The following is a 23254-nucleotide window of genomic DNA, read 5'->3' as shown; positions in this document are numbered from 1 at the left end:
TCTCTTTTTTATTTTACAAGCCAAATGCGACTTGTAACCTAATAGGTTCCTGCCTAGAATTTTTCCACCATTTTGGTGCTCAAAAAAATCAAGGAGGTTTTTTTTTCTTAGGTTATGGGTTTAAGAGATTAATCTAGGTTTACGAAGTTCACTTAGGTTTATTATTTTTTCTCTTTTTTAAGCTTATTTTTTGTTTCATTCTACAACATTTTATGTTTTTTTTATAATTTTCTTTCTATGGGTTTCTCAATCATTTTAAAAATTGCCTTAAGATTTTTTTTTTTAGATTTAGCTTTTTAAAAGGAATTTTGTCTTTAAATTAAATTAATTAATTTCATCCTCCAACATTTAAATTTTTAAGTGTTGAGCTTCTAGGTTGAGTCTAGATCAAGAATTTAATGGTTACAAGTTTGAATGTTACATCAATTTACAAGGTTCGCTTGGGCTTACTTGGTTTTTTTTTCTTTTTTTAGTTCATTTTTTCCTGATTTCACCCTCTAACACTCTTTTTATTCGCTTTCTATAAGATTTATTTTTCTTTTTAAAATAGCAAGGGTTGCATCAGGTTTTTTTTTCCCTAGTCTTTGTTATATTTAGCTTTTTTAAAAGTAATTTTGTATTTTAATGAAATTAAATTTATTGATTTTATCCTCCAACACTTAATTGGGAGGGTGTTGAACTTCTTGATTGAGTCTAGGTTTATAATTTAACAAGTTAAAGATTTGAGAGATTAACCAAGATTTATAAAATTCACCCAATCTTACTTGTTTTTTCTCTCCTTTCTTAAGTTTTTTTTTTTCATCCACCAACATTTTGTTAAATTTTTTATTAGATTTTTATGAGATTTTTTTTTTGTTTCAAAAGTAATAAGGGTTAACTCAAATTTTCATATGACTATTTACAAACTTTAATTTTGGTTAGCCTAGCTACATCACAAATGCAATTTGAAATATGATATTACCGCATAGACAAATGAACATTTAAATATTACTATATGGTCAAGTTATAATTAACTCAATGACATTAAAAATTCTTCTAAAAATATTAGTGTGATTTATGTCATACCTTAGCTTGATTTATGACATTAAAAACCTAATAGGACTAGCAAAATTATTACAGCTATAGATCTATTGGCATTGTTTATTGGAACCGTGTAACTATTTTAGCTTAGCACCAAGGGACTTCAACATAATAAAAATGAAGTTGAGGGTTGAAATTGAAAAACAAAATCTTAAAATAACAAGGACCAAAACTACAAAAACTTAAGGTTTTTTTGTATTAAATGAATAATAAAAAACCAAAAAAGACTATTTTTTTAATGTTACCTTTGATCTTTGTTGTTTCAACTTTTTTTAGATGGTAAACTATAGTTCAATTTTGTAATATTGAACTTTAATTTAACAATGGAATGTTTAACACCAATATAAACATGTTAGAGAATGTAAATTAAAATAAATTATAAAATTTAAAATTATACTAATATAATGTGAAAAGGTAAGATTGAAAAGAAAAAACTTTAAAGATTGTAACTATATAATTTTTGAAAGATAAAAAAAAGATAGAAACAAATACTACAGTAATTAATTATGCATCATTTTATGGTCAAACACTCTAAAGAAAAGGAAAAATAACATTTACTTTTAATTTCTTCATATATTCAAAGAAAAAAAAGAAAAAAATGCATTTGTTTCTAGTTAAACAATAAAAAAAGTAGTAAATTGATTGCAGATGTGAGTGATAATTAGTTCAATAGTTTTATAATATTTCTTTTTTAATTCTTAGAACTTAAAAGTGTAGTTACTATAATAGTAAGATTCTTATAAATTCCCTTATTTTTGATCAAATGATTTCGAAGCAATCCTCGTAAACCATATATAATGATAATTCATGAAAGAGAATAAATAAAAACTATAATAATGTTCTATTGTCCTAAATTTTCAATAAATAGCTCTCAAATCTATATGGTACAAGCAATGACACTTATGCAGTCTTTTTCTTATTAAGAGATGTAGAATTGGGTTTACAAAACAGAGGGAGGTATCTAACAACATATATTCTTCTTTGATAATAATAACTTTTTTAGACAATATTCTCAACTATAGCAGCAACATCCACCTTTTTAGATGACTACTTTAGCTTTGCATCCAACCTTTGCTCTTGTAGAACAGTTGAACAATTCTCATATTTCCAAACATTATTATTTAAAAGGAGTTTTGGCTTTACAAAACGATCCAAACAACTCTTTATAGATACTAGAGAATTAGGATCATTCACTTTATCCTGATCAAACTGACTATTAATTCCTACTATATAACATGGTAAAACATCTTCGTGATAAATGTAGTAAAAACCTAGGATTCATAGAATAAATCATCAATGCCATAAAACTTTTCTTCATCTTGTTCACAACTCACAAACAATGAGAAAGGCTTAAATTCTCCTATTATAATCTTCATGTCAACAAAGCCTTGTTTTTTTATGGAATCATAATGGCCGATGAATTTTGAACTTGTAATGGAACCTTCTATTCCCAATGATTATAAAAGAAAATTCTAGTTTTTCATTTAGATCCTTGTCATGGTCTTTATCATGATGTGGCTCCTTGTTTTACTTATAACCACGATCAATCCCGAAACACTTCAACATCACATAAACTAAGTAAGACATAATGTCTTATTGATATTTTTGTGTTATAGATAATATTTTTTTCTTCATACCTAGAACATAATAAATATCTTAAAGATGTATTTAATTATAGTTATGATAAGGTGTGATTATTGTCTTACCAATATGAGTAATTGGTTTTCTTCATACCTGGAACATAATAAATATCTTAAAGATGTATTTAATTATAGTGATGATAAGGTGTGATTATTGTCTTACCAATATAAGTAATTGGTAATCTTGATTTATCAGTTATCACTACCCGCACGAGTTTCTTTTTATTTTGTCAAATATTGTAGCTATTGTTTATCACCTATCATATGATTTGAACATTCGAAGTCAATGATTCAATTGATTTGATATATAGTTATTTTGTAAATGCTAATTACTCTTTTTTTTATATATGATAAAGGATGTTTTGGCATCCAATTTATCTTTAGTTTGCTTTTTTGAACTTCAAATCGTAGCATGACTCTTTACAAATTTTTTATTAATCTAATGATCTTTCTTCATGTGAGTACTCATCCTATAATTATGACATTTGCCTTCAAATCTTTTATTATTATCGTGATTCTTAAAGCTCCTTTTTGATGAAAGCCTCGCTTTTTTATGTCTTTTTGCCTTTTCACTATCCTTTTGAGATTCACTATCGGTATACCAATTGTGGGTTCTATTCTTGTGAGTATGACATTGCTTACTCCTGTCATGGTTAATACACAGTGCTTTTCCTCAGTTTTTAAAAAAACTCTTATCATCTATTTAGCTATATTTTCTAAATCAACAATTAGATTTTCAAACTCAACTAGTGATGGTTAAGTAGACCACCCTTGTAGTGTAGTAACAAAACTCCAATATCTAGGTATTAAACCATATATTATTCTTTTTATTGATAGATGCTTCATATTATAATTTAAAAATATTATAACATATTGATTTTACCTTCTCAAATAATTGAGAAATCATTATGTCTGATTGTGTCATTAATAATGACACATTTTAGAGAAGTTGCAATATGGTATCTATCACGGGGTAAATTTTTGCTTTTCAAATAAACTCATGTGGCAGCCTAGTCTCCAACTAGACTCAGTTTTTCCTCATCAATTTCACTCGTGTATGCCTACTAACTAAGTATTTTCCTCACCCGAGAGGTTTTCTCGAATTTTTCAAGTTAGAAAACAAGCAGAATACACAAATAGAATAAGTTAATCAAAGTGCACAACAAGTTTTACTGGAACTCTTTCTCAACTTTATTAATGTCATAAACAAAGAAAACTATACACAAATCTGTATGTGTGCTATGCACAAAGATTGCATGCCACACCAAGCTAATATCTCTATCTCATGCTCTACATGGTCCTTCAACCAAGAGCTGCAACAATTATTTATAGACAAGCATTTATAAGGCACAACTTCCATTCCTACATTTTAAGAATTAGTGGAACACTATCTCACCCATGAACATTGTGACCCTATTATCTACCAAGTAGTGGGTAGTTTTCCCCATGATCTCCCATTATCTTAGTGGGATTAGAGCACTTCCAGCCATGCCCCTATGTTCGCCCGCGCATCTCTTATGATCCCTTGATCTTGGATGCTTATAATTGCCACTAACACATGTTTTACATGCCTACCTGGCAGCCCTAACTGCCAGTTTGTGCTACGTCAGCTTCTGGTCTCTTGTATGCCTTGGACAGTCCTTCGTCCAAGTTTTAGATCATGCCAAGTCAAACCTATGACTTGCACAAGCTGTTGCGCGCTGCTGAATTCGCATTTACGTGCAGGCTGCTAATGTCTACGTTGTTGAATTCCAAGATAGCCTCTATTCTCATGAGTTTATCTCCCTAACGAGTTTTCCTGCTTAGCCTAGACATTCTAACTTCCAACCCATGTTCGTCAACAATCTGCGCTGTCGATTTTCATTTGACGAACCTAAAATTACACAAGTATGCACTACCGATTTATCACATTATTGGCATGGTTGCTAACACCTTTAGGAATTGTTTTGGACAGCCTACAGAGATATGCACCTCTTGCATATTTGATACTTTTACAGTATCGTTCTTATTTTAGAAAAGGCTAACAACGGTGCCCCATGTTTTTTTTGATGTTATGGCATCCTGAATGTGCTTCAACATATCTTCTTCAATTGTGGTCTTCAAGGAAAACATTGTTTTGCTTGCTTTTAATCTTCCATTTACGCAAGACTTCATTAGTGTATTCGGCTGGTTGTGTGAATTCACTAGCATTAACTGCCTCCTAGAAATATTGGCCTTGCATGTAAGACATCATGCATGTTACCCACGTAGGTTAATTTTGATTGTTAAGCTTCTTGTTTCCTTCAATAATTTGAAGATCTCTCATCATGTTTGCTCTTATTTTGACGACACAAACTAGTTTGATTGTTGCTTAAAGAATCAAGAAATTACACCAAGAACATAGTAACAAGGCAGACAAATCTCTAGAAGTTTTATGGAAAAACAGCCGTATTTATATATATTCTGAATAATCAAGATGACTTTAAATAGCCTTACAAATCATACAGGACTTTTGCCTCCCTTAATCTTAAACATCATCTAACTACTTGATCTAATGAAGAAATGAATCAAATAACTATCTTCTAATAAAAATAAAACTCTAATCTAACATTGACTTGTTACTGCAAAATTCTAACTCTAACACTATCAGAATTCTTGCAAACCTCCTATGTACTATAAACTTTGAGCTGATGTTGATCTCTAACAAAATGACCACATGTGATATGCATCTTGTTTATTTAAGCAGCCCTTGCAGTAAATTTTAACAGGTCTATTTCAGGATTTTTGATAATCATCCTTCTCACCCTCCATCTTAGGAAATAAAACCATAGCTAGGAAATTACTTTTCCCAACTTGAAATGATAAGCTGCCTCTTGAGTCTCTTATCTGATTTGATTTCTTTTTATACCAGTATGGCATCAACTCATATAGATGATTCCTCTTTCCACTAAGAAACTAGAAATGGGGTATTTTCACACATTAAAGAAAGAAAAGACCAAGGACAAAAGGTTGAAATAGATGGATCGTATTTTTGCTTCTTCTTTGCTTAAGGGTTTATTGTTATGAGTAAATGCAAAGTTGCTCTTGTATACATTAACAGAAAAAGGTTCGTATATATGCTCGATTGATAGCATTATTTAATTTTCAGCGAGGGCATAGCTAGTACAATGAGACACAAATGATCTGTCTGTATCTTTCACTAATCAAGACGGGGAATAAGCTTAACACAATCACTTGGACCTTTCCTAACTTTTTACTGGCTCACCAGCATGGAGAACACACAAATTGATACAGAATTGAGGTGCACAGAAACTTCCTTAGATATTGAGACTCCAAGTATGCTACAAGTTTACACAAAATCTCATTTTATTCATCAAATCCAGCATATCTGACCACAAGGGTAAAAAAAGACTAATGATACCTAATAACACTCGTATAACTTGATATCCATCTTGAGGCGAAAATAATAGTCACCCTGGAAAGTGTCAGTATGAATCGTGGCAATCCCTCTAGCCATGAAAAAGTCTCCTGTCCCCCCAACTACAGAAAAATCCCTTGTCTCCATCATCATCAAATCGGCACCCATTATATTTAGAGTACCTTTATATTCAGTGGAGTTAAAGATCAAGGTGTAAGCAAACCAAGCAGTGTAAGTGGACTTCATGTCATAGAAATAGAACCCTTGTGCTCTTGCAACAGGACGGGAAAGAAGGTGATTGTCTTTGGTCATGGGATCATCAAAAACAACTAGCATACCAAAATTAAAGTTTCCTAGCTTTGTAGCATTGGTAGCTGCAGCAGATGTTGCATTAGCCGCATCCGTGCCATTAAAAAGAATATCGTGGTAATAGAGCACGATATGTTTGCATGGTTCTTTTGGCTTGAAAGAATTTTTGGCTGAAGAAACAGATAGAGATATAAAGAGGGGGGAGATGAAGAAAATCATTACAAGATCTCTCATGGTCACGGTTGAGATTGTCCTCAAATCTTGTGCTAGATCGAACCAATATCTTCAGCATATATAGCAGTTTCCAGTCTTTAGACATTGTCTTACGGCATCACGTGATGGTATAGCCTCAACAACTCCTGTCCTTTTGATGTTGTAGTATTAGTTCATAAGAGAAGCGTACACATTATTTTTGGCAGTGAAGTGTTTGGAGCTAACTTGTGTTTGGTCCTCCTGAGCGTAAGCGATCAAAAGATGCTGCAAGAAAACGATTTCTATGACTCTTGTATTGTTTTTGGCTCAAGATAGAGAAGATAAGAAAGAAGTCGTTGTTAAAGTTTTGGCTTTCATCTTACAAAGTTTTGATTTCAATCTATTTCTTGAAGGGGTGGTTGGTGAATGGTGTGCCCCCATGCCAATCAGAGAGCGGCTACACAGCCTTGGGAACCTTTAAAGTTCAGACAATTACTCTAATCAAGCTTTCTTCTCTTTGCACCACAGTAGATTAGTGGAATACTCCAAGAAATCCACTAACTAAATTCGTGACGGGAAGGACCCAAATATTTACTCCCGACTGCTAATTTTCAGAACTATAAATTGTTGAAAAAAAGCTAACTATTAATAGAGCAAGGGTTACATTTCAAATTCGAGCAGCAAGCTTGGCTTGCTGCAGTTCTGAAAGAACATTTCTAGTGGAGAACACAAATCAAATACACTAATATTGTTCACTTACCAACTCTCAAACTTGATATTATATCTGCTGTTCTACCAGCATTCATAGAATTTGACATCGAGACGGAGCCTGAAATACACATCACCTTCAAATGCATCAGTCATTATGGTTGCGATTCCTCTGTGCATGAGAAAATATCAAGTACCTCCAACTACAGATATATCTCTGCTCTTCACCATAATTGGGTCAGCTCCAATGAAATTTATGGTTCCTTGGTGTCTTGTGCTGTTAAGAACGAAAGCAAAGCCTAAACAAGCAGTGGATGTGTTTTTGGTATCGTAGATATGCATGCCTTGAGCCTTGCCAACTGGTGGAGAATAAAGATTGTTGTCAGGGTAAAGGGATCATCAAAAACTGCAATTTTTCCAAAATGGAAGTGGCCTGCTAAGATGGTTAAGTTAGCACCTTCTGGTGCTGCCACAATTGCTGCTGTACATTAGCAGCATTCTGTCCATTGTAAATCATGTCATGGAAGTAGAGGAATAATTTCTTTCATGGTTTGTACTGCTTCTTCTGGCCTGGATAGGCTGAAGATACGGAAAGGAACATAAAGAAAAAAAAAAGAACGATGCAGCCTGCAGTTTCTCATTTTCTTTCTAGAGATGATCTGAAGAGGAAAGAAGCCGAGCATCCAAAAGCAGAGCTACTAGATGAATGAGCTCAAGCTAGCACTTGTTGGTTCCCTCTATACTTCCTGTCCTTATATAGGACTACTTCGATCCTACAGGGTCAAGAAATGAGAGTGAAATCAAATCTGAAGGCTAGTTATTCATGTTTAGTTAATAAGATTGTATTTTTATCAATTATTTTTTATATTTTTCTCCAAAAATCTACTAGCCAAAGTATCATGTTGTAGTAATAGAGTTCTGCCAATTTTAGGAGGGCATATTATTTACTTTTTGGAGCTTCGATGGTATTGGTCCTACTTGGTGGAACTTCCAAAATACGCGGCCAGATAATGATCTTGTGTTTTCGGCTAATTTTTTTTCATTAAGTATAAAATTGGATAGCTAAATGACCGAAAAGAAGAACTCTTAATCACACCGCGCATGATTTAAAGAGCCATGTGACGAGCTTGGAAAATGATTGTTGCAACTCATTACATTCTGACTAAACATTAACTAGACACAAAACTAAAATCCCATAGTTATATTCTGAATCTTTTCCCAAAAACTCTTACCCAATCTGCAAAGCTAAATCCAAAGACACTTGGCTACTGTACTGTTGGACAACCAAAACTGACGCTGTTGTTGAGATATCAGAAGAGGCCAGCAGCCCCCCCACAGGCCCCAGTTCTGGACTGTCACTACTACTCCTTAAAGCTAAGGCTATTTCACCATCAGGCAATCGGCCCACCAGGAAAAGATTGCTGTGGCGTGCCTCATGGATTGCATCGATAGTTTCTGCAGCATTTCCAACAAATTTCTCTTCAAGTTTCACAGAGTCATCCTTGGACATTTTCTGCTTCAACTCTGAGATGAAATCTTCATCCAATGATCCCAATCTGGTGCTAGAACTACCATCCATGTCAACTCTGGATATCTCTCCAGCTTCAGGTTTCACTAAGAAGCGAATAACCTTTAAACTGACACCAGGGTGCTCAGCCATTCGAGCTCCATATGCAAGGGCTTCACGATCATCACGGCCTCCAAAGAATAGGACTGTAATAACATAAGAAACGTTACTTGCAGATACCTGAGTGGTTCCACCAAACCCGCGGTCAACTAGAATACCAACCGAGCAAGGTGCATCCCCAAGAACTCTCCTGTTAACCAGTTGGAAGTCAGTTCGAGTTGTCTCAAGTGAGCCATCCATCCTCTGGTGTTTATGGAATGGAAGAATGATCATTGCAACTCTCTTCCTCTCAGCAGTGGTGCAAATGTCCTCATGCATGTCAGCCATTGAAGAGATTGCAGTCATCGGCTGGACAGAAACACGGCTCAATTGCTGGAAAGCATCAAATGCCACGACAACAAGGTTAGAACCAGACCGCTGGCCCCGGTTCCAAAAGGGCAACCCATTTTTCCTTGCCTTGTGGACCATTAATATGGCTGATGTCCTCTCAGAATGCTCCATGAGGTGCATTGCATATACACAAAGCCCTTCAGCCTTCTCAACCCCTCGTGACACTTCAAGAAGATTTATTATCGATGAAATGTTTCTCGAGCCATGGAAACAGACCAAAACCCTAAGTTCAGTATTTGAACTTCTCCTTTCAACTGTCCTATACTTGTAGTCAGCCATCTTTACTCTTCGTGCTGGCTTGTAAACAGCTGTAACAAGAGGTGTAGTGATGAAGGTTGTAAACAGAGCCATTAAAACCATAATGGAAAATGTCTCATCATTCAAAACCTGAAAATCCAAACAAGCAAGTGATATTTGCATTGGGCCGTTTGAAACAAAAGCACACAGCTATAACCAGAACCAATTTAAATAACAAAAATAGTTAATTACCTTTCTATCTTTACCAATATTGAGAACAATGAGTTCCACCAAGCCTTTGGTGTTCATTAGGATTGCAATGGCAAGAGACTCACGGAGAGGCACTTTGCATAAAAGGGACACCACAAAAGTGCCAACAATCTTCCCAAAACATGCTGTGAAAATAACCAAAACCAGTAGGCCCCAAGATTGGAGCCCTTGAATTGTCGCTACATTGGTCTTTAGTCCACTTGAGACAAAGTACAATGGAAGGAAGAGTCCAGAAACAATATCTTCAACTTTTTCTACAAGAGCACCTGCAAATGGCCCTTCCTTTGGCACCAGGATTCCAATAATAAAAGCGCCAAACATAGCATGAATTCCAATAGCATCAGTTACGAACCCAGCAGCCAGAACAGCAGCTAATGTAGCACATACATACATCTCTTCAACTGGCTCACCTTCTTGGCACCACTTAGTCATCCATTTGAAGATTGGGGGCACAATTAGAATTGAACAAATGAAAAAAATACAACCAGACAAGAAAACCCAAAATGAAATAATGGGAGAAGTATTAGATCCAGACAGAGAAATGGCAAGAGCAAGAAGAATCCATGCGGCCACATCATTTACTGCTGCAGCTGACATGGCCATTCTGCCAATATCAGTTGTTAAGAGCTTCAGCTCAGCCAGAATTCGTGCCAAGACAGGGAAGGCAGTTATAGAAAGTGCCACCCCGATGAAAACAAGAAATGCAGTGCTATTAACATCTTTAGATATGGTTAACCGGAGAATAAATGACGTGCCAATTCCCATAGCAAAAGGGAGGCTAATTCCTGCCATGGCAATTGCTAGTGCCTTTTTTCCAGTTCGACCAAGGGATTTGAGATCTAACTCCAGTCCAGCAAGAAACAAAAAGAAAATGAGGCCAATGTTTGCAAGGGTATCTAACACCGTCAGACTCCTGGTTGGGAATACAGCCAGCAAAAATCCCTTGCTTCGACCCAAAGCAGAAGGCCCAAGTAAAATTCCTCCCTGCCACAAGGTAAAGTTTTCGAGTTTAACCTTAGCAAAGCTTCTACTGGAGACAGTATTTTTAGCTGCTAGAATTTCAATTCGATGAACTGTATGTATTGATTGCACTATGCCTCTTGAAATCTTTTATTCCATGAGCATTCACCTTACTAGCATAAACTGAAAATGTACATGTTTTTCAGGCAACCTGCTGAATTTGTACAGCAAAAGAATGTGCAGACAATGATTATCAAACTTAGGCTTGATCCAAACATATCCACAAGGTAAAATCAGAAGAATAAAAATGCCAAGATCAAGACCAAAAGGTGGATGTTGAGCCACAAACACCATCATCTTTTGCAGAATCAAACCCAATCGCACTGTGAACAACAGAATAACATGTCCAGTTGTAGTCTTTCGACTCCATCTTAACAAAAGATGAATTTATCGCTACTTGACCGTTAATTTAATCCCAGAGGAGAGAATCAAACGGCAGGACCAAAAATTTGGAGCGACGTGATAATTTTTGTATGGGAAGGACAAAATCCTAGAGAATCACAGTCATTTTCAATAAAGCATCATCTTTCTCAGATACAATTTATAATCTTTATTTTAGTAAATTTTAAAAGAAGAACCGCACAAAATAAAATAAAAATAAGACAACTCACATCCTAGACAAAAGACGACCAAAAACACTCTTAACATGCACAAACAAAATAGCAGAAAATGCAAAAGCAAAACCAAATCAGCATATATCAGATTTCAATCAAATATTAATAGAAGAGAAATGTACATACAATAATCTCTGCAATCACCCTTGGCTGTCTCAATGGTCGTAACAGGAAAGCAAGACCCCTTGTTACCACAATCACCAAGCATATCTGCAAAATGGCTAAAGGGAGTGCAAAATCAAGAGGATTATTACCCTGAAATACCCCATTTGATGTAGTCTTTATAGATGGACATGCATGTCCTGATGTAGCATTTGACGAAACCATATCACCCCACCGAAAAAACACTCTCACAAAATCCTTATAATCTTTGCTCCACTCACTGCACCAAAAAAACAAAAATCCAAGAGAAAAAACCCGTCATTTATTATTTCCGCATCAATTGGAATGAAAAGAAAGAAGAAGGTATTGCAAGAAAGGCAAGATTACCGGTTGAAATTGTGCAAGAGTTGAAAGTCTGGCAAGAATTAAAGAAGGGACTGTCTTCGGTACTGTTTGCAAGTATGCCTGCATTGTTTTTTTAAAAATATATTAAAGTAATATTTTTTTATCTTCACAAAATTATTATTTATATTAGATATCAAAACCATTTAAAATATAAAAAAAATTAATTTTTTGAGAATATGCAAAACTGCTTGGGAAAGCCTTTTTGACTTTGATTTGGGATTTTTTTTATTTTTATTTTTTTGAGATTATTTACATCAATACCTTTATCCATGTATTTAAGAGATTGAATTAAAATTAATATTATCATGTAATTAAAATTTTCAATATCAAAATATGAAATATCTGATGTTGATACAATTATCTAAACATTAATGGAATAAACCTTTCAAATTTAAAGGAGGATAGCGCCATGGAAACTTTTTTATTTATCTAATGGCATAATAGTAAAAATTAAACATTAATATATAATAGTAAAAATGAAGCATGTACTTCTTAAGCTAAAAATATAACACTTGTATATTTGATATATGTGAACTTAATGTGTATATTTTAATATTCATTTGTATACCCGATGTGTATATTGTTTAAAATTTTAAAATTTAATTTAAATTCAAAATAATTTAGAATTTTAATTAAGAAATTGTCTCGTTGAGGTTTTTAGTTTTAGATCAAAGGTGCATGTATTTCCACAATATCTAATTATCACCAATAATAAAATTAAAATATATCCCCTTTTTAGCTGACAATTATAAATTCTAATAAGCTAACAAGTACAGTTCAAATTAAAGTATAACCCCTTAAAATATTTGATCCACTTTCGCTTATAATATACAATTGATGTTGGAATTGATTTTATAAAAATATAAAGGTTATTTTTAAAGAAGGTCAACTCAAGTATAACTATATTAAATTTTGTAATTCAACATGAGCTCTCCATTGACAGCCCACTAAAAATGAGGCTCTTTCAACACAAGTCATCATAAGATGCATAAACTTTTCAGGGAAGCCAAGGAGGAGAAGCAGATGCCATGAGAGTTTTTAACACAGAATATTAGCATGTTTTAAAAAATAACTCCAAATAAAATAAATCAAAATAAATTATGAAATTTAATTATCAATAAATTTATTATTGAATATAAAATATAAAATTAATCTAAAATAATATAATAATATTTATAAATAAAATTATAAAAAAATCATCACCGTTGCCTCAATTAGTGGTTATTCTGTTTAAGCATTATTGGAGTTAGACAATCAAGCACAACAATTATGTCAGTTTGACTTTAAAATATAAAAATGCAGGGACCACGACATAGTATGTTCATGTTCATGCTAGGGAGGGGGAACGTTTAATTAATGTTGGAATTGATTTTATATAAATATAATGGGTATCTTTGAAGAAGGTCAACTCAATTAGAATTAAACGTAAGAATGTTAACATAGAATATTAATGTATTTTAAAATAAATAAATAAATAAAATATTCTCAAAAAAAAATTAAATAACAAAAATTTGAAACCCAAAATAATAATTTTATGAATTATACTTGTCCGCTAGTTAAAATAATCCTCGTACTAACCATGATTCTCCTAGAAAAATGCAGCTAGATAACAAACAACTTAACCACGCTTCTCATTCACAACCTTTTGTCGGAACACTAAGTACGGCTATGCACATGACACTTGTAAGGACGAGAACTCTTCTAGGTGTTCTTTTTATATTTGAAGATTCCTAGCACTACTTTTTGTCCATCAAAGCCACAAATCAGATGTTATTTGTGCTTGATCATCCAATTGGTTGATTAATTAATTAATTAATTAAAAGTCGACCTATTTGATCTTTTGGACCACAATATTCTTTCATAGGAAAAGGTGGCCACTCCTTTTCATTTCGTGCTCGCCTTCACAGCTAAACACTTGTTTCACAAATACAATTAATATAATTAATTTGAAAATATATTTTTTTCATAATCACAATGAGATTTGATTATAAAGAAAAACATTAAATCTCAAATATGTGTTTTTCTCTTACATGGGATTTTTTTATACGACTCTTGTTCTTTTCGAATCCGAAAATTTGTATCTTTCGGCATATATCTATATATATATAGACACGCACCCATCCCATCTTTACTCGAAGACTACCAAAGGGAACTTGGTCCGAGTCCAGCTAATTGAAAATGGACTGTGCCGGGCTTAGTGTGTGTATCTCCTGCACTAGGCCCAGTTGATCCTAACTTGATCAAAGCTGTGGCTCGGTAAATAACAGACCGAGCTCGAATTATGGTGTTTAGGAGCTTGAGGTGACTGGTCTTTAGATATGCCATTTTCGGCGGTGAAAAAGAAAACAAGTTATTCATGGACAAATAAATGGTAAGAGAACAGCTATTTGTTTTTCGAAGAAGGAAGTTGATAATGACTCCTGGACGATCTCCGGGATGTATAATCCAGTAGACACAGGCGTGAAATACCCTTGATTTTGAAGTTATTTACAATATGCTCCCCTGAATATATTGGGTAAAAGAAATCGGCAGAGCTTGTTGGTTAAAAATAACATGGTCTTCGCAAAAGAACAAAAAAATGTCTTCTGCTAATTCCAGAGCCCAAACCATCAAGCCTGATTCCTGAGCCCAGACCAGATTAGGCCTGGACAGCCTTTATGACTGTCAACTCTGTTGTTTTTTAATTCCTTGAAGAGTGCTGTGAGTACTCTCCATTTTCTTTAGAGCAATTTGTTAAATACCATGGGTTTTTGTTATCGTATCAAGGAGCTTCATAATCTGCTTTTACTGAAAACACAATTGGAAACCCTTCACTGTTCGGAGTCATCTGTACTTTTATTTTTTTATTTTTTTTCTTTAATATTTAATTCATTTTATATTATTTTTTAAAATTTATTTTGGTTTAACTTCTATTAAATTATTACAATATCAAACAAAACTTTGAAGGGCTTCCTTTTTTTCAATTATTTTTTTTAATATTATCCTTTAATATTTCTTTGATTTTATATGGTTCTTGTAATATTTTTTTTTTTGTTTTTCATTAAATTATTACAATTTCAAACAAATATCTTCATGTTTAGTTGTTGTTTAATTTTTTGAGTGATTATTTTTGTTATCATCTCATTAGATATAAAATAGTTAATTTTTTTTGTTAAACTAGTAGAGTTTATGATTCGAATCGCAAATTTGATAGGTTAAATAGTAAAGCCTGAATTAATCCAACATGTTTTTATCTTGATATAAAAACAAAAAATGTCATATTTAGGTTTTTTCTCAAAGCAAATTACATTATTTTCCAGTTGTTCGAATTGTCTTTCCAGCCGCCAACTCTACAAGATCACTTCAAGATAGCTACTACACGGGTTCATTCTAAATTCATTATAGGTAAGAAGTCAGGTTGAAAGATTTCAAGGTTGACTCGCTGGTTCCATTCCTTTTTTTTCTCTTTTTTTTAAAATCATCTTTTAATTTATTTTTTATTTCAATTAAATCATTTTTTACTTTTTTTTCAATTTTATTATTCAATGTTTGATTGATTTTGAGTTAGTCTTCTAAGTTATTTCAATTTGGTTTTTACAATGTTATCTTAATTTCAAAAAATATCTTAGTATTTGATTGATGTTTAATTTTTCAAATGTCTATTTTTCTTTTACCATATCATTAAGTAAAAATATTTTTTTATAAAAAATAAAATAATTAAATTTAATGGAGTCCATGATTTGGATTACAAATTTAGCATATTAAGCTGTGAAGTCTAACTTAATCAAATATATCAACATTTTAATATTAAAAAAATATTATTTTAAAAATTTTTTAAAGTAAAATTATAATTTTTTTTAATTATCTAAATTATTTTTTAATTTCTCGTATCAAATAGGGATAACTCTCAAATTGATTAATTATAAACTAGAGTCTAGATAACAAGTTTGAGTAAAAACAATTATGAAATTAACTAAATAAATTAGATATAATAATAATATCGAATGATTTTTCTAACCCAAACCTTTTCTTTTCACACTTAAAAATGTTGTGACCTGACCGCAACGCAACGAAAGCCAGTAAACTAGTTTTCACCTAAATATTTTAGGACTATACAAGTACTTTGAAATTAATATGCCTAAAATTCATTAATTGTTGATTGATGGATCCGACAGAGAAAACACACGTGGAAACCACCAGTCAAATGATTGGAGGAATTTGGAGAGGATATCCATTGTTATTAATAGGATTTTGAATTAACAATATTTGCATGTATTTGGATATAAAGACATCAATATTTATATCTCACATAAAAGCTAGTTAAGAACTCTATTGTGATGGCCAAATTATTTATTTATTGTAGTGGATATTGAGTTAATTATCATTCTTTTAAATACTATCCAATATATACTCAAATTTAACTATTATTCGCATTAATCAAAGCATGTTCGAAATCAAAAGGTTAAACAGTATGATAAAGCAGCACTGCCAGCCCCCCGTGTTTCTACTCATTGCCTGCCGACGGAAATGGGACTCGAAGAATATTTTATTCTTCGCCTACCTCTGCTTTATTGTTTTAGATGTTTCTTTTCATGATTCAAGGTACTTCATTGTAATTTTCTAGAGAGCAGCAGGATCCATACAGAAGCAGTACTGCGGGTGTTTTTGTTTTTATTATTATTTGCCGTAAGGTATAATCCTTTACAGCATAAAAAACATAAAAATAAAAATAATAAATTTATATTTCTATTCCTGTTTATTTTGTTTTTAGTGATGAACTCAACCATTCAAAACAAGCACAACATCAAAAACAAATATATACTACATAATTATAGGAAATACAAGAAAGCTAGTCGAGATGATATTCTGATTTCTCCACCAAGCATGGAGCAACTACTATTATCTTATTTCTTTCTAGGTTTATATTTTTTAAAAAACTAGATAATATAAATAGGGGATATAAATTTTATATAAAAATAGTTTTATCATTATTATTTTTATAGGGTAATGAATTTTAATAACTTCTTACTTATGTCTATCTCTTTTTTTAAAACAGATTGCAAAAAATAACTAATATAATATTATAAAAACATAAAATATTTGGAAAAAATACTTTACAGATGTCTTGATTTATTATAGATTGTAATAGTAAATTGATAGTTTTGTCATTCAAAAAAACCATACAGTATTATCATTTTATAATTATTCAGGGGCATGTTGGTCTTTTCTCTTTTTTTGGAATAGTAAAGTAATTTATTGCTAAAAAAGAAACACACTTAGCTATATTCTTGAGCTTTTTTTATATTTTATATTTTTCTGCTATAGAATAGTGACTACCTTGTCCCTGGAATTATTTTCTCAATAGCTTTGCTAGAGAGATTTATCCGTCCATTCATGGAGGTTTTTTCATAATAACTATTAGATCATAGAGATAAAGTAATATTTTATAAAAAACAACAAAAAAAAAACCTTACTAACATGTGTATTATATGCACTAATCACTTTGTTACATTTAAATGGCATATGCGATTAACTCTAATAATAAAAAAATTTGTTAAGTTGTGTAATTTGATAATCTTGACCTCCTTCTCTTCCTTTTTTTTTAGATTAACTTAGGTGTCCAGGCCAGCTTGCGCGCACCACGACTAATCCTACGGGCCCTGAAGTTAACGACCATGTAAGCCTCCAGTGGCCATCATATGAGCAACTAAGGACTCGAACCTGAGACCATAAAGGGAGCAAATCCCTTAATCCCAAGTTTTTACCACTTGACCACCACCTAGATAGTCTTCCTTGTTATGTGTATGTTGTGGTTGGATTTCCAGTGAGACACTAGCTTTCTTTCTTTTTATTCTTTTTTTCTTCCACCTATAAATATGTACTTGTCCTCTAAATTTATACATCATTCATTTCAATTTATTTTTTTATTTTATCCCTTATTTTTTAAAATTTTTATTGCTTTGGTTTAATTAATTTCTAAAATTGAACTTTTTTCAATTTCATTCTCCTTCATTTTTTTTCATTTTTTTATATTCGGTCTCTATTCTTTTAATTTATATTTTTTTTATTTGAGATAATTTTTTTTATTTTTTTCTCCTTTTTTCATTTTTATCTTCTTTTCAAATTTGATGTCATTTCTTTTTCATTGCCTTAAAAAAAAACTTTAATAAGTTTTTTTATTTGATTTTTTTTATTTCATCTTTTAATATTAAATTAGTTAATAATTAAACTTTTTAATTGAACCTGTTCACGGTTTCACAAGTTATGATCTAAAAAATTAACCCAAGTTTAATTTTATTATAGCTAAAAAAAATACAGCAAAACAACACTTAACTTGTGTCTAGGTTTTTATTTTTTAACAAAAGAAATATTTCACTCTTGAAAGCACATTGTTATTGCTATATTACTCTCAAGATCACAAATTGTAAAGCTTGGCTTCATGAGTTATTCATGATCTTATATTAGTTTTTTTGTTTCAATTATTTGGTCTTTGAAATAATTTGGTATTTTAATTAATATTAATAATATTAAAAAAATCCAATAAACATATTGAATAAAAAAAATAAAAACTTAATTGTTATCCACAATGTTTTATAAAATATCATGTAATTAGATTAACATTCAAAAAATATCGTGACATGCCATTATCGTTTATTTTTTAATATTTAATTAAATAACAAATTATTTTAAAAAAATCAAGTTATGAAATTTTTTGGATAGTGAGTACAGTCGAGAACCACTCTTGACATCAAGTTTCAGGGAGAGAGGTGACCTTCTAAGTACTCTTAACCCTGTTCTTTATAAACAAAAGCCATCCATCAGTACCAGGTATTGATAATGTCTTGCCTGAAACGTTGCTCGATACACAAAACCCAACTCCATGATTATTGAAACTGAAATTAGTGAAATTTTTTTAAAAAAGAAATTCAATTCCAAAAATAAAGGAAGGAAATTACCATTCCTTTCCCTTTCCTAGAAGGAACAACAGTCAGAAATTGGCGGGTGACCCAATCTAAAACTCATCAACAGGGAATCCAACACTTTGCCCCCTTCTCTCTCTTTCCATGATCACCCCCCTTTCTGTCCTCTTTCTATCCATGCAGATCACACACACCCAAAAAATAAAATAATCTCACTGCAACTCCGAAACAACAACTTAAAAAACAACAAAATTTTCGCTCCATCCAACCTCATAAACTGACCACCAAAGAAAATCCCATAGCGAGGAAAAAAAAAAAAAAACCTAAGAGAATGAGCTAAAACACCAAGACGCCACCAAGGGAGAATAAAAAAATAATAATAAAAAAAAGAATGAAAAGGAAAAGCGAAGAAGGGGCAGCAGAAAAGGAGGAAAGATTGAGGGAAAAGTTTAAGAGAGGTGTCTTGGTAGGGAAAAGAGTGGGCCCTCTTTCTTGCACTCCAGTTGGACTTTGGAAACCTTTACCTACTGCGCATGTTAGCAACATTGACACCACCACTGCCAATAGTCATCAAGAGGAGCATGAAGAGCCCCCTCCTTTACTTTTTAACGATAGCAATTGTACTGTTGTTGTTTCTGCTAGAAAGCTTGCTGCTGCTCTCTGGGAATTTCACCATTACTTGCCTTGAGTCTCTAAAATGCACAAGGGTGTGCATCTTATTAATGGTGGTGGTGGTGGTGATTCTAGGTTGCGCCGCCACGAAAAGCGGCAACATTTTTTCAAGGAAAAGGGACTTGACCTCTCTCATTTCTTGGCTGACCCTTCTCCTAGTTCTCCTGATCGGGTATATACATATGCTTATAATATGTTTGTATATTCGGTAGCCTTTTCTTTTCTTTGATGATGCTGATTGGTTGTTGAATTTCGGGGTGTTATATTTGATTCTAACTTGTGTTATGCTTATTGTATTTATAATGGAAGAAAGGTTATGTTTTGGGAAATTATGTATTGATTAATTATTTGTTCTCTTATTACTGGATGGTTGATAAGGTTTTGTTTATGGAGCTCCTTCTCTTAGTTGCATTTTTTTGGTCAAAGAGCATAGATTGTTAGTCTCTGTTTTGATTGATGAAAATAATTATTTTTAGTGTCTTTTGGCTTATTCAAAGTTTGCGTTTTTTTATATGTGAAGTTAGATTTTTTTTTTTTTAACAGATTGGTTTATATGGAGGAGAATATCTAATGTATTTGTTAAGATAGGTTCTTATCATTGCTTCGGTTGCTTTTGATGCAATACTACTCTTTGTTTCCAATAGTTTTTTGACCGTTTGTCGTGCTCTCCAGTTGTTATATTTTCTGCAGAATAACCGTCAATTATGGTTATTTATGAATTGGCAGTGTCCTGGTGAAGAATTCCACTCTTGTTACTTGGATATTCATCTTAGCTAATCCAACTTTAGTCATTCAATACTTTTAAAAAAAAAAAAAAAACTGGGAAGTTTTTTTGAGAGCTCTAAATATTTCATGAATCCTTAATATGCACTATATTTAGTGCGACTCCAAACTTGCCAACAATGACCATCTTTGCAAACTAACAGGTTTGTTAGTTAATTGATTCTTTCAACTGTCCCGCCTGATGTGCATTAACTTGATCCTAATCTTGAATCTGTAACAATGCAGTGCTCTTTTCTGCTGCTAATCTTGATGTCATTTCTTAACCAGCCAGAAAGTGCAGGCAGTTTGAGGAGACATATTGCTTCATCTCTTATTCAACATCATCGATCAATTGAAAGAAGCAACCGTGCTCTACAACCTGTATCTCCAGCAAGTTATGGTAGTTCTATGGAGGTAAGCGTCGATGTATTTTCACTAACTGCCTGCAGAATACACAGAGCTTGTATAAACTGTGATTCTGTTATGAAACAAGTTTTGGTTTTCTTGATTCAGTAGTGCAGTAAAAGTTGTTTTGAGTAGCAAAAGGAAGACTGATTATCTAACCATGAGTAATCCTACAGAAGCTGCTAGGGCATTATACCACATTCCTCATATTGCATGAAGTTTTTTGTTTGAGCCCCCTGATTTTAGTACCTCTTTGCATCGATTAACTAGAGTATATGGGCAAATATATAGTTTTATCCGGTCCCCCTCTCTTTGATTTATGTGATATTATTCACAATGATAGATTTTTATCTGGTGAGTTATATGAATGAAAACATCTCAGTTCCATTTTCTTAAAATTTCGAATTCCATAGTTTTTGCTCTGTCTTTTATTCCCTGATCTCCTGGAAAGAGGCTGGGAAGGGGGATGGAGGAGGTGGCAACATTACCAGAGCTTTAAAATTTCAATTTCTATTGTGATCCTCCTCTAATATTCCAGCCTGTTGCTTTTTCTACATATAATTGTTTACAAACAGGTTTACCAGTATATATGGTTGACTGTAGCACCCGCTATCTCTTGAACTTTCATCTTGTCTTTTTCTGTATAATTTTTCTTTTTTTTTCCAATATGCTTCCTTCCAGACAAACAATTAGCCTCGTTATGCCTTCCTCATAAATTGACATGTCTTTCTTATACAGGTGGCACCTTATAATCCTGCAGTCACTCCTTCCAGCTCGTTGGACTTCAAAGGAAGGATTGGTGAGTCACACTATAGTCTCAAAACATCCACAGAATTACTAAAAGTATTGAATCGAATATGGAGCCTTGAAGAGCAGCATGTTTCTAATGTGTCATTGATAAAAGCATTGAAGATTGAGCTAGACCATGCCCGTATCAGGATTAAAGAACTACTTAGGTATCAGCAAGCAGATCGGCATGAGATAGATGATATAATGAAGCAAATTGCTGAAGATAAACTAGCTCGGAAGAGTAAGGAGCAGGATCGTTTGCATGCTGCTATTCAGTCTCTTAGGGATGAGCTGGAAGATGAGAGGAAGTTAAGGAAACGATCAGAGAGCCTACGCAGGAAATTAGCTCGAGAGCTTTCTGAGGTGAAATCATCTTTTTCTAATGCTTTGAAAGATATGGAAAGAGAGAGAAAATCTAGAAAGTTGTTGGAAGACCTTTGTGATGAGTTTGCCAAGGGAATAAAAGACTACGAACAGGAAGTGCATACCCTGAATAAAAACTCTGACAGGGATTGGGTTGGAAGGGCTGATGGTGATCGTTTGATTCTCCACGTATCTGAATCATGGCTTGATGAGCGGATGCAGATGAGGCTAGAAGAAGCACAGCATGGTTTTTCTGAAAACAACTCAATAGTGGCCAAATTGGGCTTCGAAATAGAGACATTCCTTAAAACTAAACGAATGGGTAACTCTAAGAGTAGCAATAACGTATTGCCAAGGGAACGGCAGAATTCAATGGAATCTGTCCCTCTGAATGGGACTGTAAGTGCTCCACAAGATGTGGGTGATGAACAGGATTCAACGGGCAGTGATTCACACCTTCTTAAGCATAACAGACCAGGCAATGAAGACTTTCACTTACATGGAGATGAAGCTGTTGCTGGTCATACTGATGAAATGGAAAAATCCACCCGAACAAAGAAAAAGCTTGCATCTCGTGAAAGGTCTGGGTGCCAAAATCCATCCAACTTGCAAGTTAAATTCGAAGAACACAAGGCTCAGGCTATGCCATGTAATGGAAATAAGAAATCCGAGGTGATGGAACTGGAAGGGGTAAAAACAGGTGAAGGAAACCCTACTGAAGTGAGCATTTCTCGGAGGTCTGAAAACTGTGATGCCACTGAAGGTGGCAGTCTTGAAAGAAAGAGCAAACTTGATGAAATTCATGGGTCAAACTCGAATTATGTGATTGATAACTTGATAAGAAGTCATATCTCATCATCAGAGGCAGTTAATCTGCACCTTGAGAACGATGCTGGTGAGGCTTCTTGCAGTTACCCACCAAGGAGGTATGCTAGTCCAGTTCGACAGTGGATGTCAAAACTTACTTCCCCAGATCTTGACATTTCCGAGTCTTCTACAAAACCGCCTCCAAACCTGAAAGAAAATACTTTGAAAGCGAAGCTTCTTGAAGCGCGGTCAAAGGGGCCACGCTCTCGTTTAAGAATCTTCAAAGGTTCTTCATAGGCTATGGTGAAAACTCTCAGTTGAATTGTTTACGAGTTCCTGTTGGAAATAAGGGATTTGGCTACTCAAACCTTCAGGATCAGGAACTTGTGCTTTGTGAATATTGGCCATCATTAATGTTGCTACTTTATCTTTAAACATAGTTCTATTTCATCTTATTGTAATTTGCAATTCAAGTCTGTATACGAGTGTTACACTGTTTTATAGCTAGATGGAAGATAGTTCTTTTTTTAAGAAGCATTACATTTTTTAGCAAGTTTAGGTTGAAA

At 33.2% G+C, this 23254-nt stretch overlaps 3 protein-coding genes and 1 pseudogene across 4 annotated transcripts; 1 reads left to right on the top strand and 3 right to left on the bottom strand.

Moving 5' to 3' along the window:
• Positions 1-5931: 5931 nt before the first annotated feature.
• On the bottom strand, positions 5932-6707 carry LOC105127381 (dirigent protein 5-like). The gene has a single exon (XM_011028648.1). It carries the CDS (start codon positions 6658-6660, stop codon positions 6121-6123), a length of 540 nt encoding a protein of 179 aa, XP_011026950.1. The 5' UTR covers positions 6661-6707; the 3' UTR covers positions 5932-6120.
• Positions 6708-7347: 640 nt separating this feature from the next.
• Positions 7348-8053, bottom strand: LOC105127380 (disease resistance response protein 206-like; annotated as a pseudogene).
• A 386-nt stretch (positions 8054-8439) lies between these two features.
• LOC105127378 (cation/H(+) antiporter 18-like) lies at positions 8440-12029 on the bottom strand. Of its 2 annotated transcripts, none has more exons than XM_011028647.1 (4): positions 11974-12029; positions 11611-11866; positions 9833-10834; positions 8440-9730 (listed from the first exon to the last, which is right to left on the bottom strand). In XM_011028647.1, the coding sequence occupies exons 2-4, from the start codon at positions 11809-11811 to the stop codon at positions 8555-8557; spliced, it is 2379 nt and encodes a 792-aa protein (XP_011026949.1). In that variant the 5' UTR covers positions 11812-11866; positions 11974-12029; the 3' UTR covers positions 8440-8554. The 2 variants fall into 2 exon arrangements, with proteins under 2 accessions (XP_011026949.1, XP_011026948.1); XM_011028646.1 differs by having other exon boundaries at positions 11611-11882; positions 11974-12000.
• Positions 12030-18970: 6941 nt separating this feature from the next.
• On the top strand, positions 18971-23254 carry LOC105127377 (uncharacterized protein At5g41620-like). The gene is given in 3 exon segments (XM_011028645.1): positions 18971-19734; positions 20613-20738; positions 21468-23254. Coding segments are annotated over 3 exon segments (2097 nt in total). The 5' UTR covers positions 18971-19281; the 3' UTR covers positions 22986-23254.

The sequence above is a fragment of the Populus euphratica genome, unplaced genomic scaffold (assembly GCF_000495115.2).
Source record: "Populus euphratica unplaced genomic scaffold, PopEup_1.0 scaffold7.1, whole genome shotgun sequence".
Classification (NCBI taxonomy): Eukaryota; Viridiplantae; Streptophyta; class Magnoliopsida; order Malpighiales; family Salicaceae; genus Populus; species Populus euphratica.
Note: the sequence above shows the minus strand (reverse complement) of the source record. Positions and strands in the feature narration are given on the sequence as shown.

Coding starts and splice junctions, on each gene's coding strand:
- LOC105127381 (XM_011028648.1), bottom strand. CDS start 6,660: ATGAGAGATCTTGTAATGATTTTCTTCATCTCCCCCCTCTTTATATCT.
- LOC105127378 (XM_011028647.1), bottom strand. CDS start 11,811: ATGGTTTCGTCAAATGCTACATCAGGACATGCATGTCCATCTATAAAG. Junction 10,835..11,610: donor GGGTGATTGCAGAGATTATT/GTATGTACATTT, acceptor ACCTTGTGGCAG/GGAGGAATTTTACTTGGGCC. Junction 9,731..9,832: donor ATATTGGTAAAGATAGAAAG/GTAATTAACTAT, acceptor TTGGATTTTCAG/GTTTTGAATGATGAGACATT.